At 41.1% G+C, this 15,235-nt stretch overlaps 1 protein-coding gene across 1 annotated transcript in view; it reads right to left on the bottom strand.

The window, feature by feature from the left end:
• Positions 1 to 340: 340 nt before the first annotated feature.
• The window catches only part of LOC138043806 (DNA topoisomerase 2-binding protein 1-A-like), a 27,154-nt gene continuing 12,259 nt past the window's right edge, over positions 341 to 15,235 (bottom strand). Inside the window, exons 7-14 of the mRNA XM_068890261.1 lie at positions 12,189 to 12,386; positions 10,946 to 11,209; positions 9,032 to 9,175; positions 7,614 to 7,844; positions 5,929 to 6,317; positions 3,825 to 4,020; positions 2,425 to 2,608; positions 341 to 1,133 (exon numbers count right to left, since the gene is read on the bottom strand). Of these exons, the coding sequence (XP_068746362.1) occupies positions 892 to 1,133; positions 2,425 to 2,608; positions 3,825 to 4,020; positions 5,929 to 6,317; positions 7,614 to 7,844; positions 9,032 to 9,175; positions 10,946 to 11,209; positions 12,189 to 12,386 (1,848 nt within the window). The 3' untranslated portion in view covers positions 341 to 891. The remainder of the gene's footprint in view (positions 1,134 to 2,424; positions 2,609 to 3,824; positions 4,021 to 5,928; positions 6,318 to 7,613; positions 7,845 to 9,031; positions 9,176 to 10,945; positions 11,210 to 12,188; positions 12,387 to 15,235) is intronic.

The raw sequence follows: 15,235 nt of genomic DNA on the forward strand, positions 1-15,235 counted from the left end.
CACTCTTACTCAGTATGTGGGTTTACCATTAATGCACAAACTTGCTCTAAGGTGAATAATTCTAGTTTGTACTCATTCCACTCTGATGACGAGTTCTGTGCTCTTCTACCCCAAGTAAAAGCCCAAAGTAATGAAGTGCCACTTAGAGAAGCTGTCAGCAACCCCCAAAAGCCGTATAACAAAAGCAGACTCGACCCACATAGATAATTTGACGACCACGAATTTGGATTGACTGAAAAATAATGACGACCAAAGTTTCTGACAGCAGGAGGGTGTGACACTCACCAACCCCCCACCCCCCATCCTGCCCCCAAACTTAAAATTAAGGAAGGAAACGTGGTGAGGAGAATGTTTTTTTAATTGAAATGGGACGTATAACAAAAGATAGATGTGTGATAAAAGTAATCAGGTCTAAAAAATGACTCAGCAACAACATAGTTCCACTCTGTAAAACACCACTTCCAACGTTAAAATTTTGCCAGATCACATTATTTGTCGAATTAAAACTTTGAACAACGCTTTGTATCCAATATTCCACCGAAGAAACCAAATCAACTAATAGCATTGAAAGAATCACTTTTAAGGCCATAATTTTGACAAAGAAACATGGGTATTTCGAACAGCAACCTCGCTTTTATGAATCAATGGCAAAGTGAAATGCATCAAGATATTGATACCGCGAAAACGCGAAGAATGATCTCTCCTTGGGGCCAACGAAAACCTGTGTACGTACGAACAAAAACAGCCAAATAGGAAGCTGCAAGTGAGCGAAAAAGTTATTGGTATCTCGCTTTACATCAACGCGTTGCCACGTCTTGGAAACTGGAGCTAAAAAACGGATTTATTTTGTCGGACACAAGTGTGCAGTATTAGGAACGTATACAGACGCTACTAAACACGCTGTTTTTTATCACAGTTTGTCAAGTCATGGTCTCCCTTTCGTTTTCTCGACTGAGAGGAAACTGGCTTGTTTGTTTCCGATTGCGCAGTCAGCTCAGGAACCTGGTACTTCTGTGGTCGAGGGGGAGGATCCTGCATCAAATACTCGGCAATGTAATCCGGTTTTAAGCACCAAACACCGTCTCTTTGAAGCAAGCTCAGCTCTGACACGTCCACTTTCGTTTTGGGTAAATCTGAAAAGAAATCACGTGCACAACCATGGTTAAGGGACTTAAATATGATTATCCTGGCAGGCCGCAGGGTTTTTGTTTTCACGGCAGAGTGAATCATGCGACCTGCCAAGCCGCAGAAAGCAGACGGTAATCGGAAGGTTGCGGCGTGAAAATTGATAAAAACTGGTATTTTAATTTTTCTCTCCATGAAAAAGTGCTAGATGTCAGGGCCCAGTTGTTCAAGCCAGAGTTAGTGGCCTAACTCTGTTCAAACCCTGATTACGCTAATCCTAAATCACAGGAAACTTTAATAAATTGCTGTTTATTGTATAATTTAAAAAGTTTCCACAAGAGTCTTAGCCTTCAATTTTGACTTAAGCCACTTTTGCTTTCCCTCAGCATAAAATAAAATTACTTTGACGGGTAGAATTCGAACCTGTGGTCGAATTTAATGGCGGATTAGTGATAATCGGATTTTGAACAACTGGGCCCAGTATGTAACAGGCAAAAGATGAACCAAAATCAAACAAGTTTTTTTAATTTTATTTGTGACATAGAGCGAGTTTCAATCGAGTGTCATAAAACCAAAACCAAAATAATTACTTTGGCCAATCAAAAAGGACGGAGACAATCCAGTAAACCAATCAAAACTCAAAGTAATTACGCGTAGCCAACACAAAGCGCGGGAAAATGTGCACGCGCGAGCCACGATTGGTTTGGTTTCACAATTTATTATCCTTGTTGCTTCAAAAATCAGACATTAAAAGATATGCTTAAAATTTAAGTACACGGTTCAGTTTGCACTATCGAGTTTTAGTATAAATACACAGGTGATTATACAAAACGCGCGCTCTCATTGGCTCGCTATCTCGGATTATCAGCCGAAAATCACCTCGACGGACAAAATGGCTGCTAGCAGTCGTTTTGCCACTGTAAGTGAAGATGATTCCGCGTTGAACTGTTTTTTTTTTTTTACTCATTTTTGAAATAATCACCTGTGTATTTATACTAAAACAATTATTCGCCTCAGGCTCAGTGATTATCGGTGAATATTCACCTGATGTTCACCGATAATCATTTCGCCTTCGGCGAATAATTGTTAAATAATTGCAGGCGGGAGATTGCTAAGCACGAAAGAAGCGTAAGAGTCGCACGAAGCGATAGCCGAGTGGACTCTACCTTCTTGAGTGCTACTATTCCATGTATTTCTATTCCGGAACACGGTCAATCGAACGCACCCTTATTAAAACCAAAGGAAACTGAAAAAAACGTAGGACAAAGCCGTGGAAAAACTATGTTTAATCACACTTACCTAAAAATGCATGCGTGAACTCGTCAGTGTTTTTAAAAGGAGGCCTGCTTGCTGAAACCTTGGCTCCTCCAGCTTCAAGCAAGCGTTTAAACCCCGGCTGACGTGACTTGTCAACACACAAGAGTACGACCCAGCCATTGAATGCTCCACAGATATGCGCTCCACGACCATTCGCCGCGGACAGCTGCGAGTAAGGAAATCAACGACAGGATATCCGAATTCAATATGATATTTTCAATGAAAGGAATGTACAGAAGATAGAAGTGATCCTCGCACTTTAGTGGACAATTTTATTTTAATTAACAAACAGGCCAATTTCGTATTCTCACAGCTGGACTGGATCTAGCATGAAATGGAGGCTAATGCGGGCAAATTAATTTGCATTTGACTCCATTTCATGCTAGATCCAGTCCAGCCGTGAGAATTCAGCGGCTTCAACAGGATTCGAACCTATGACCTCTGCGACGCCGGTGTAGTTGCAATTGGTTGTAAAGGTAGTTAAGTGCGAGATTCACTTCTATCTTCCGTATAATCTTCTCTAATCATAACCATTACAATTTTCTCAAATTTGATTGGTGCATTAAAAACTTTATTTTTCACTAATTATTGTGTGGGGTTGAAATCGGACAGTGCAATTTGGACAGTTAGCGTCCAATTCGGTCTGCAATCATACTCGTGATTAAACAAATCGGACTCCCGCGTTGTTAATCACTCGTATGATTACAGACCAAATTGGGCTCCACTCAGTCCCATTACCATTATAAACAGACGAAAGAGATAATCACCCCTGCCATAAAGGCAAGCCACTCCCAATAAAGAGGATGTTTCGCGTATTTAACGAATGGAAATCCGGTATTTAAACAACGCGAGTTTGTCTGGGCGACACAAGAAGACCCTTTTCCTTTTTCCCAATAAAGCGGGGTCAACAATTGCCATTTACTTCATAAAAATATAGAGAGAACGCACAATTTCAGTCTTGGCAGCAAAGCGGGACAATATTGTCACGTGGGGCGCATCAGAACTCGTAATCGGAAGGTTGTGGGTTAGACTCCTGCAACGGAGCACTCGGAAAAATCCGAGTATCTCCGAATCACCACCGAGAAATATCAGTGCAGCATGATTTTAAACTAACTAGAATGTTTAATAAAACAGCGACTTTAAGATCAAAGGGTAGTGCCCCTACAACTGAGAGTTTTCCGTTTTGGAAATGCGCACTTAAGACCATTTCGAGGTCTAAACCCAATGATCGCTCAGACCTGATTTTTTTAATTGGCGCGCGTAACCCAACTCCTGAATCACCTTTAAAAGATACAAATAAAGTGCAAGCCAAAGAGAGATAGTGCTATCATATTTCCCCGGGAAAGGTTTGCTGAACAAAGAGCGTCTGTGTTATTCCTTACCGCTCTCTCTTCAATAAGCTTGAGTCTCCAGCGCTGAGCTGCTGCAGCAAGCTTATTGTACGGTTCCCCGGGGATCTCCAGCCCCCATTCATGAGATGCTTCGTCCACGAAAAATCCAGCTTCCCGACTGGCTTCCAAATAGGACTTGTGCAATACCCACTTGCCAGCTGCCACTGCGGCAAGGTATTTCTCATTTCTTGTGGAATAAACCAAATATAGGTAATGAGACAATCAAGACTAAAAAGCTTTCCTGCCAACAGAGGTCTCTTTTCTTTTGCGTTCGTGGGCTAACGAGTACGGGAAAAGAGACCACTAATTTCTCCGATCTTTAAACTCAAACGCCCCAGAGGTGTTTAGATGAATCCCACTTTTAAGCTTAGAAGACCACTCCAAAAACAGGGGAGATGGGTGCTCATAAATGGACTTCTTTGGCTTCGCAGGCAAATTGACCATTACTCTTGTGATCACTCGAGAGTCAAAGAGGAACAGTTCCGTCATATTTTCTGTCCTCCCATCGTGTGAATGGTAATTTTTGAAAGAAACAATAATTATTGCCCAGAGCATGATCACGGCTCTGTAAAAAACAACAATAATAACAACAACAACAACGAGGAAAAAGAGGCCCATTTTTTTCCAACATACGTTTTGGCACTCGAACAATATATTCGTATAAGAAAGGAATAAGGTCTCAATTTCATCAAGGCAATCTCGCTCCCATTCACAGGTCAGGGTACTGACGACGCTACCTGCTTCAGCTTGAGAACGCGTTTTCAAAATACATTTTAGGGAGTTTAAGAAATCACGACGGCTACGGCGACGAAAACGTCACTTCACACTAGTAGTTTGAGCTATTCTAAGTGTTTCATGATGCTTCCATCTTGTGTATGTTGTACGATATGGGAAAAGTATGCTACAACCAGATTGTTATGTACGGATTTGAAACAAAGAGTGAGAAGGAAAGATTCACTGTTGTTTCTCCACGTTGTCGTCAAAACCTGAAAATTGGTCTTTTTATGTTATTAGGGATTTTAAGATTTACGACGGCGACGGTCGACGAAAACGTCACCTCAAAATATAACTTGGCTCTATCGTAAGTCTTTCGCGATTATTCAGTTTAGTTCGCGTCGTACAATATGGGCAAAGTACCCTGAAAATAAATCGGTACGAGCGGTTTCACATTTAAAATAGAGAATGAAAGATTCTCTGGTGCATGCTTTAATACGTTGTCGTCAAAACTTCAAATTTGGTGATTTCACGTCGTCGTTATGCAGAGGACCGCAAACATACTTGCTAAAATCCGTGCTACACGTGCAGCACGATTATTTACGCTCTTTTAACCAATGATATTATTGTTTTGTTGCGTTGTCGTAGTCGTAGCCGTCGTCGTTTCTTAAATTCCCTGTTGTTTTGACGAGTACGGGAGAGAAATGTACAAAAATGCGTGCCGCACGTGCAGCACGATAAACATTACTGCTTTTTGGCGTTGTCGTTGCCGTGGCCGTTGTCGTTTCTTAAACTCCCTTTTATTAGCAAGCTTAAGCACGCGCGTTTTTGAGACGCGAACGGCAACCGGAAGTAAGCTGTTTCCACTTTTAACTTGTTTTTACAAAACCACATTTACATTGCTGAGTATATTTTCCCCATTAGAGATGATTAGTATAAAAATCTGGGAGACACCACTGTCCTGGCACCCTAAATGCTCTCTTTCGCTTGCCGTCCGCGTCTCAAAAACGCGCGTGCTTAAGCTCCCTATCGTTGTGACTACTCCGCCATTACGGAACTTTAGATCGGAGGACGTGGACGTTCACGAGTACCAGTTTTCCGTACTGAGCATGCGCATAAGGTTTGGAGGCCCACATTTTTCAAAGTAACGCACTCGTTGTCGTCCTCGTACTCCGATTTAAAGCTCCCTGATGTCTTTCTCATTGAGCCTTCTATTTTGTTGCGTTTTTCTCGGTGTCATTGTTTTGCGCAGAAAGAAAAAGAAAATTATACAAACATAGAACGCGCCAACGAAGTCATTTTATTTTTGCTCAGTAAGCCTCCTTGTCTTACGCTTGTTTTTATCTTGGCTAAGAGTTTTCTTTAAACCCGTTGGACTCACCTATTTGGTTTCCCAACTACCACGTGCGTGCACTCGGGATTGAAGTAAACAGTGTCAAAGACTTGTCCTCCAAGTTGCTCAATCAGCGCTGAATAATCAATCTTCTCTTGAGGTGTCATCACTGACAGGTGAAACTTGGGCGTGGTCGGACCTCGTGGTTGCGTTTGAGCCAGCGCTGTGCCATCCAGGAGATTCACTGGCTGTGGTTTAAGAGTGTCCTTGATTTGAAGGCCAATGGGCGGGGCTGCTGGTGTGGAGCTGGAGATGGGAGATGGAGGTTCGGATCGGATTGTAGCGCTCAACTGCCTCACATGACGCTCGACTTTGATGTTTTCGTGTTCAACTATTTTTTCTGCAGCTATGGAATCCTTGTCATTGACCCGTTCATTCTGAAATACAAAGTAAAGACGAATGAATGGCGTAATCGAATGGACGCATAACTTAAGTTTTGCAAACCTACGACTTTTTTTGACAAACCAATGAAGGAGATCAAATGAGTTTTTCGTAATGATGAGATATCTGTCAGTTGAATTCATTGGTATTTCTGGAATGCACAGTTGCAAACCTTTTTCAAATCCATGTCCGTCCCTACATTATTATAATTGGCTGGAGTCGACAAAAAGTACTTTAGTCCTTTATGGCGAAAATAGAGTTGCACTGCTCTTTTAAGCTGTAAAGACAACGATTCACGACTCCGAACGATGAGAACACAGCGGGAAAATACGAATTTGCATTCGCAACTCGTTACGCGTGCAGAAGAGCAGTGTTCGTGTTAACCAAAAAAACCTAAACGTCTGTCGCCGCGCGCTCTCGATCTTCTGAGAAACTTCACTTGGTAATTTTCACTTTGTTGTTGAGAAAGGGAGGCAAAGAAAAATAGGACAAATGTATGATGCTCATGCTAGTTTCGAGAGCCATTCAATTCCTCACTTCACCTGGTTTTTGACCTTAATTCTCGTTTACGTCGACGGCTTCGTTCCTTAAAATCCCTACTCAGTGTAGAGTGTATCCACTGCAACTACGTAGCTTGAAGGGAACCTCCACTCTCACTGAACAATAAGTTAAAAGCGGGAGAATACTTATGCAATAAACGTTTTGTGAATCTTTTCAAAACAAAGGGTATCAGAAAACAATATTCTAGGATCTCTTATTTTCACTTTCAAATTTTGATGCCGCCACCATTTTGAATGTTTGTGACGCGTTTGGTTACTGTATTACTCTGACACAAAGAGCTTATGTATGACAACAATGGATGGCAACCATAAAACCTAAGAAATTTGGAGACAAAAATAAGCAATAATGAAATTCAATTACATGTATTTCAAATATAAACATTTTCTTTGAAAAGCTTTCAAACAACCACACCGGCAATGGCGACGAAAGAGCAACAAGCTGTATACTTAATGAGGAAAAGCAATAGCTTGACACGCAGTGCACTTGCCGCCCCGAGCAAAACAACAATGTGTAATCGCCAAACATAAGACTTGGAACGTGGCCATGCCAGGATAATTTCATTCCCTTTGCAAACTTCAGCGCCTTACCTTACTTTAGAAAGTTTCATTCTTGAGTAAACTGCACCTGTTGCCATATTGACAGAGTTGGAATCGCCCCGCGAGTGAATACTTAAGACGTTCTCGCTGCCTTTGCCATGGTAAACCCTCCGGTCATTCGAGACTACAACTAACCTTATGCGGTGTAGTCCCGTGCCGCTTCTTTTCCTCCTCCTCTTCCTCAGTATTGCAGTCTGGGCTTGGACTTGCACCCCTCTTGAGCTGGGCAATTATTCTATCCCGTTCCATCCGTCCCGCGGGATCATCGTACGTTATTGTATCACTTTGCGAGTGTTCGCTCTCATCGGTTGCAGGAAAACGAGATTTGACCCGAGAAGACGATTTGTTTCCTACACCGCCAGAGTCCTTGACAAGACATAAAATGAACTGAGAACTGTACTTCAAGCCTAATTAGTATATGTAATCGCAAGGGCCAGAAAGCATTTAAGGATTAATTTCACGTGTATTTTTAAAGTTTTCACACAATTTCCCGAGTCGCGAAGCTATGAGGGCAATTCGGAAAACTTTGAAAATACAAGTGAAATTAATCCTTAATTGCACGAGGGCACATTGCGATTAAATCTTTTTCACATAAAGGCAAATTTATTGAGGGAAGCACGTTCAGGGCCGCGACAATGACAATGAACACGCTCCCATTCGGTTAAACTTCAATTCAATAAATCGTTGCTGTCAACAGAAATAGCGCTTAAAATGTATTTTATACGCAAACACAAAAATAGTTTAATCTGGAAGAAGATCCTCTTGTAACGTCGCTTGCTCTGGATAAGCAACTGTTAACCAATCAGGATCAAGTTATCATGCCCTCTTGATTACCAAAATTGCCCTCGTGATTAAGAAAAAAATGCCCTCCGTCTCAGCTAATCAGTATTCAGTAATTTAATTTGCCCCAAATGTGATAAGAATAAGGAAAATACGCAAACTAAGAAAAGTTTTAATCACTACCTCTGGTAACGAGAAAAAAGCAAATTAACTACAAGTATGCGTATATTGCCTGTGCATAAGTATGCTATATAGCGTTAGGAGCGAGGATGGCACAGTGGGTTAGTGCGCGGCCTTGGTGAAAGAGATCCTGAGTTCGATTTCCCGGATCTCACATCCTTGTTTCAACTTCTTTCCGTTCTGTGTAGCTTAACTAGCTTTAAATACCCGTAAAACGGAGCACTGATGACGAAGGGGGAGTAAAATGAGCGCACCGTCGACCTCAGGTTTGTCAGTTGAATTACTGTTACGAGTTATCGACGTTAAATATGGTGGCTTTACTGTTTACTTTGACCTCTCCCCCTTCCCCAAGCCTCCGTCGGCCGTTTCTCCAAAATGCATGACAAAAAACGATCGACTCAAAAAGCGCGCAGGACTGCAAGCAGTCCATTATAGGTGAAGCGCTTACAAGGATACGTTGAATCGTTTTGCCAAAAGTATACAACATAATCGAAATAAGACAGATCATTCATCCTATCCGGCATTGAAATACTGCTGTATTGCCGTGGGACCTCCGCTTAAAATAATTGGGCATTTGAACCTACGCAGTGTACCTTTGTGCGCAACCGTAGTCTTGACGAGGTTCGCCTCGTAGCCAACGACACATCACCCGAAGTTCCGCTTGCTGAGGCATTGTGAGACGCATTGCTAGAATTGTTAGATGAAGTATTCCGCCGGCTTCTTCGCCTCCCTTTGCCCTTGAAAGAAATAAATCCGGGGAATGTTTTTATGGAAGAAATAGTGTACCTATGAACTCTGGCTCAGTTGGTTGAGCTTCGAACTTCTGTGCGGGAGGTCGCGGGATCAAAACTACGGCCGGACCAACACTAAGAGTCTTTTTACAAATAACTGAGGACAAAGTGTTCCTTTGTAATGACATCTGCAAATGGTTAGACTTTCTAGACATCTCTGATAAGGACGATAAACCGTAGTACCCGTCCTACAACCCTTCAATGTTCATAACCCTGTGGGACGTTAAACGACCCACACACTATTCGCAAAGAGCAAGGCATGAAGTTCCCGGTATTGTGGTCTGTCCTGTGTGGTATATCATGGTTGGGAGATCTTGCATTTAGATACAGCAAGCTACTCTGAAATCCGAGGCTAAAGAACGATATGACAATGATATAATGAAGAAGGGCTGACGTCGAAACGCCAGCTTACATATATTTCTGACGATGGAGACTAGGGACCTTAAAAAGACGACGACGGCAACGAGAACGTTGTATAAAAATATTAGGGAACTTAAGCAACGACAACGGCGATGGCAACGAGAACGTCACAAATTCGCATATTTAGTGGGCAAAAACAATAGCTTTGCACGCCCTGCACGTGTGTTTTTCACTTTTACCTATTTCTTTGCCATCGCTTCGTCTCGGTCTATAAACACGTAAAAAAAGAACGAGCCCAATATCCAGCCATCTTGACCGAACAAGCTTGGTCAATAAAGGATTTATTATGTGAGATAAAACACCAAAAAAATGATTTTTGATCTTGGGGGACCAAAGGAGAAATCCCGAGCGGGCAGCATAGCCCCAGCTTGCCTGCTCGGGTAGCCAATCACAGCGCGGGATTTGGTTCATCTTGCCCGCTCACGAAGCTGGTCATATAATATTGGTTAAAAAAAACCAAAATGATCTCTCCCGTACTCGTCAAAACTAGTACCGGAAATGACCAAATTTACGGTTTTGACGACAACATGGACAAACTACTGTGAATCTTTCAGTCTCACTCTTTACTTCAAATCTTTCCGTTCCAATCCAGTTATAGGACACTTCGCGCAAATTAGGACACTTCGCCCATATTGTATAATATAAACAAAATGGAATAATCATGAAATACTTAGAATAGCTCAACCTTACATTTTGAAGTGACGTTTTCGTCGCCGCTGCCGTCGTGGTTTCTTAAACTCCATAACAACGTGAAATAGCCAAAATATGAGGTGTTATCAAGAACGTCAGCACTTGAGGCTAAATTTTCATTTTCTCCCCTAAATTAAGTGCTGTTCCGACCAGTGTCACTTTTAACCACACCACACCCTTGTCATACTAAAAAGGTTGAAATAGCCAGGAAGTGATTACATGTACAATAAAGAGAGTTAATTTATATTTTGAGATGACGTTCTCGTTGCCGTCGCCGTTGCTTGAGTTCCCAATTTTTAGGCTTCCTCTGCAACTGCCTGCGTTGCTCTCTTCACTGCGATTATCAATTTCGTTTCGAACATTTTTCGAAGTTCTCTGTAAGTACACAGTTGTCAAAATACAAAACGCTTCCACCGGTAAGAACCAACAAGTATCCACCCGTTATATTTTTGGGATTGTGGACTAGTTTGTACCTTTTAACTTTTAACCCTTTGTGCGGAACATTGTTCTAGAGGGAACAGATGCTAATGGTGAGGACGATCCTCTCAAGAGAATGTGGTGACGCAGCATTTCAATTAATGAAGCTTAAGTAAGTTTTCCATGTACCTTGGTTGCATCCATGATTGCCTCCAACTGCCTCATGATATCTTCCCTGGCCTCCAGAGATTCCACTGAAGCAGCTCCAGTTTCAGAATCATGGCCTTCTGCGGTATCCTCTGACGCGCTCTGTTTTTCCTCAGCAACTGGCTTACTCTGCTCATCTGATGCATTGCTAGTCTGTTTTGGCTGTTCTGAATTGTCCGGTTCGCTCGTTTTCACTGTAGGTGACTTGCTCTTCTTCTGAGGGGACGTTTCTTGTTCTACGGGTACCTGAAGGTAAAAAATTCAAATGGAGTTAAATACAATTTAACAAAGTTAACAACAAACATGACTGGCATTAAGCAGGAGTGACAGACAGTAAGTGGTTTCTGGGAATGAGCGCATGTTTTGGAGTACCACATGGTAGTGGCTGGTCTTTTTTTCATCCCCTTTAACTTCTTTTCTTCTACTGACAATAAAATGTGATGGGTGTTGGGATGACACTATGTTCGGGTGTACAAATAGCCTGTTAACTTCAAGTTACAGCCAGGCCTAGTGGAGGCCGCACAGCTTGATAAAGATCTTCCATTTAGCAAGGAAATCTCCCAGTCTGGGGATATGGCACTGGCTTTATTAACCCTTTGAATGGGTGAACATGTCGGTCCCCTTTAACCCTCTGTCCCCTGAGGGTGAGACTTACAGATTTTACTCTGTCTAATGCCAGACAATTTTACTAGTCAACAAGGGTTTCATTAAGATTTTGCTCAGGAGGCTATCAACATTTTTTTTGTCAGATGGGTATTTTTGATGATATCACTTAGGGTGCGTTTGATTGACCATATCTCGGAATAAGAATAAGTGGAGTGACGATTTCAAACCGTATGACTGGCATTTTGAAGCAACAAGGGTAATAAAGCTATTTTTAGGTGCTTGACAATTTTAAGGCGAATCTCCATAAAAACGAAGAATTTCCAACTTCTATTCCATGTATTCCTATTCCGGAATACAGTCCATCAAATGCACCCTAAGTAAGCGGAAAAGATGAAAGTCAAGGCAAAAGAATGTGCAAAGCCAATCAATGTGCAAAGGGGCATTTTGTGATGCTTAATGAACCCTTTGCGTCAATGGGGCTGAATGGGTTAAATATATAAAAGCAGTTAAACAAGTGTTCAGTATGCAATTTGACTTCTTTATAACCATCCTTGTTGAGAATAAATTATCATTATCTCATCAAAAATTACTAGTAACAAACAAGATTACATGTACTCACAGATTTTGATGATCTTGTCAATCTTCTGCCTGTTGTCACCACAGGAATACTAAGTTTAGGGTTGAACGTGTGTGGGAACAGGCTCTCATCAACTCTTTCATTCTTCTCTTTACAAGTGTACAACCAATGGGGGGATACAATGTGAATGCCGCGATCCCTTGCCTGGGTGTATTCTTTGGTTTTGTCATTGCTCAAGCCCTGCAAAAAGATCTCATTTTAATAAATCACTGCCAGTTATTCTACCGATGATGACCTAGATGGTGATGTTGATTGTGGGGGTGCTGACGACAATGATGATGACAAAGATGCACTGATCCAATTTAATGCAAGAAAAGGAAAGGAAAGGAAGTTTATTACACATAACATGAGAATTTTATTCCATAAAGCTCATTTGTACAAATCTATACGCTTTATTTTCACATGTGAAAAAGACCTATACAGCCAATCAGAATGGCGTACAGCTATTTCACATGTGAAAGTATAACCAATCAGCGATAGCGTAAAGGCGTTTCCATGCCAATCACTCGTGCATCTCGTGCAAATCGTGCAAATCGTGCAAATCGTACTTTGTTATTGAATTAAATTAAATTTGCATTTGGTTCTATTGTTAGTGAGTTTTTGTTTCTAATTCGCGTTCAGAAAACTATTTTAATGAAAATTCTCATGTTATGTGTAATAAAGAGTTTACGACATAGAAAGTGCTTTGTACGGGGTTTTATTCACTCGTTGTTTGTGTCAAAAACCCTCACTCGCTCGTTCCTCGCTCGTTCGGGTTTTTGACACAAACAACTCGTGCATAAACCCCCGTACGCCGCACTTTCTATGAAGTAAACTATTTTTATTTCACTGTCTAGACGTTATAATGCTGGAGCACTAATTGGGGACACTGTAAACTGAATCATTTTAACAATAAACGCAAATCAAGTCAAATGCTGGTTTTTGAGGAGAGGGGATTTAAACCAGAGTACTGGGGAAAACCTCTCGGTGCAGAGAAGAGAACCGACAAACTCAAGCCACATATGACGCCGAGACTGGGAATCGAAGCCAGGCCACATTAGTGGGAGGCAAGTGCTCCCACCACTGCGCCATCCCTGTGCCCCTCTTCGCCCAATTTTGATATCCAACATGAAGTGTCCCTTTAAGTCTATTAGTATTTCCTACCTAGGCTAAATGTGTTTCTAACAATAAGGTTAGCATAGTGTATGTGACGTATGTTCAGTATAAGTGCCAAGTGTACTATGGGTAGGAGCACATGGAATATTAAATGAGCAGTTCATGTTGTGGTTCAATCTGAGTGTAATCTGTTGTTTATTAAAAGGGTTAAATCCATTTGCCACCGTTAGGTTAAAGGTTAACATGATTATTCTTAGGTCGGGATATATGCAGCAGTTCATCCTTACATGTACTTGAGGAGCAGCGTTTGGAGTAAACTAATACTGATGTTAATTGTCTGTATTCGAAGACCAAGTGATGTTGAAGTTGGGAGAAGAGCAAAGGGGCATTTTGTGATGCTTATTGAAATCTGCGTGCATCTAATTACTTGTACAGTACTTCTAGAGATATTTGGGAAAGATGAGAGCAATGGCAGTGATACCTTACAGAATAATTATTATGAATGCCATAATTTATATCTCAACAGCGGAAAGAATGTTATTTATTATAAATTATAAACACCAATGAAATACGAAATGTGAGCTTTTACGCAAAAACATGATATTTTCACATGTGAAGATAACATGTTATCAAGTTCACATGTGTTATCTTCACACGCGAAAAGATCACTGTTGCTATGGTTACATGTAAAAATTGTGCCGTTCGATGCCTTTGGTGAAATGATTTAGTATTTCATTGGTGTTTATATAATAAATAGAATATTATATGGCCGCTTGGAGATACAAAATTTCTCTTCTTATGAAATATTTTTCAACACTCGAAGAGAAATTTCGTACCTCCGTATGGCCATATAATATCCTCTATGTATTGAAATAATCATTGTCATTATGAGGAATACAGTACAGGTCAGAGATAAGCGGCCAACGCACACGCAAAACGCACGCACAATTTTTGCATAAACGCGTGTTGAAAAACGCGTGCGGACACACGCATTTGCACGCATTTGATGCGCATGTTTCCTTTTGTTATTCACTCGCATGACTGTGTTATCTATGGCATTGTTCCGCACAACAAAAAACAAAACAGAAGGAAATTCCTACTAACACCGCTAAAAGGATGTCTCCGCCGACAGAGAAAGAGCCGATACGTTTTTTCTTTCCGCGTTTTTCGCCCGGGTTTTTTGGTGGCGCTCAACAATTTAATCACTGAACGAATGAAAAAAATTCCATTTCGTTTTGCAAACTACAGTAAGCCATTCTTTTGACGATTTCGCGACAAGAAGTTTTGAATTTTCATATCTCTGGTTCTCTAAGGCGTAGGAAAGCGCTTGAAACGGGAAAATGTTCCGTTGTTTAACCTGTTATTTGAAATGAAATTCATTTTGACGCGCCTGACAAGACGAGTTTTTGCGAGCGGATTGTATCTCTCTCATTTTTACAAAGACGCGCGACATTGATAAGTGTGACAATCGATTCTTCTGACGATTTCGCGACAAGAAGTTTTGAATTTTCATATCACTGGTTCCACAAGGCCTAAGAAAGTGCTGAAAACGGGAAAGTGTTAACATTTTCATGCGCCCGACATAAATATTGCGCGAGCGAATTGTTACGTTTTTTTTTTAAACAAGAATACCTCGCTACTTATTTCCACATGTTTACCTGTGAACTGAAACAAACACGGTGCTGGGTTTGCCAAACGATGTTCAGCTGAATATTAAAACTAACAATGATATAACCACAATAGGTCGACAATGGGCTAACTCATACATACTAGAAACTCATCCAATTCCAATTTTTATATTCCATTTATAGTTCGAACTAATATACGAAAATTTTCAATCCGCTTCCAAGGCCCTAAATTTTTCAATTCTCTTGACAGTCAAATTAAGTCATTTGGATCTACCGCTCAGTTTTGCAAAAACCTTAAAAGATTTC

This window comes from Montipora capricornis, chromosome 3 (assembly GCF_036669925.1).
Source record: "Montipora capricornis isolate CH-2021 chromosome 3, ASM3666992v2, whole genome shotgun sequence".
NCBI classification, from domain to species: domain Eukaryota; kingdom Metazoa; phylum Cnidaria; class Anthozoa; order Scleractinia; family Acroporidae; genus Montipora; species Montipora capricornis.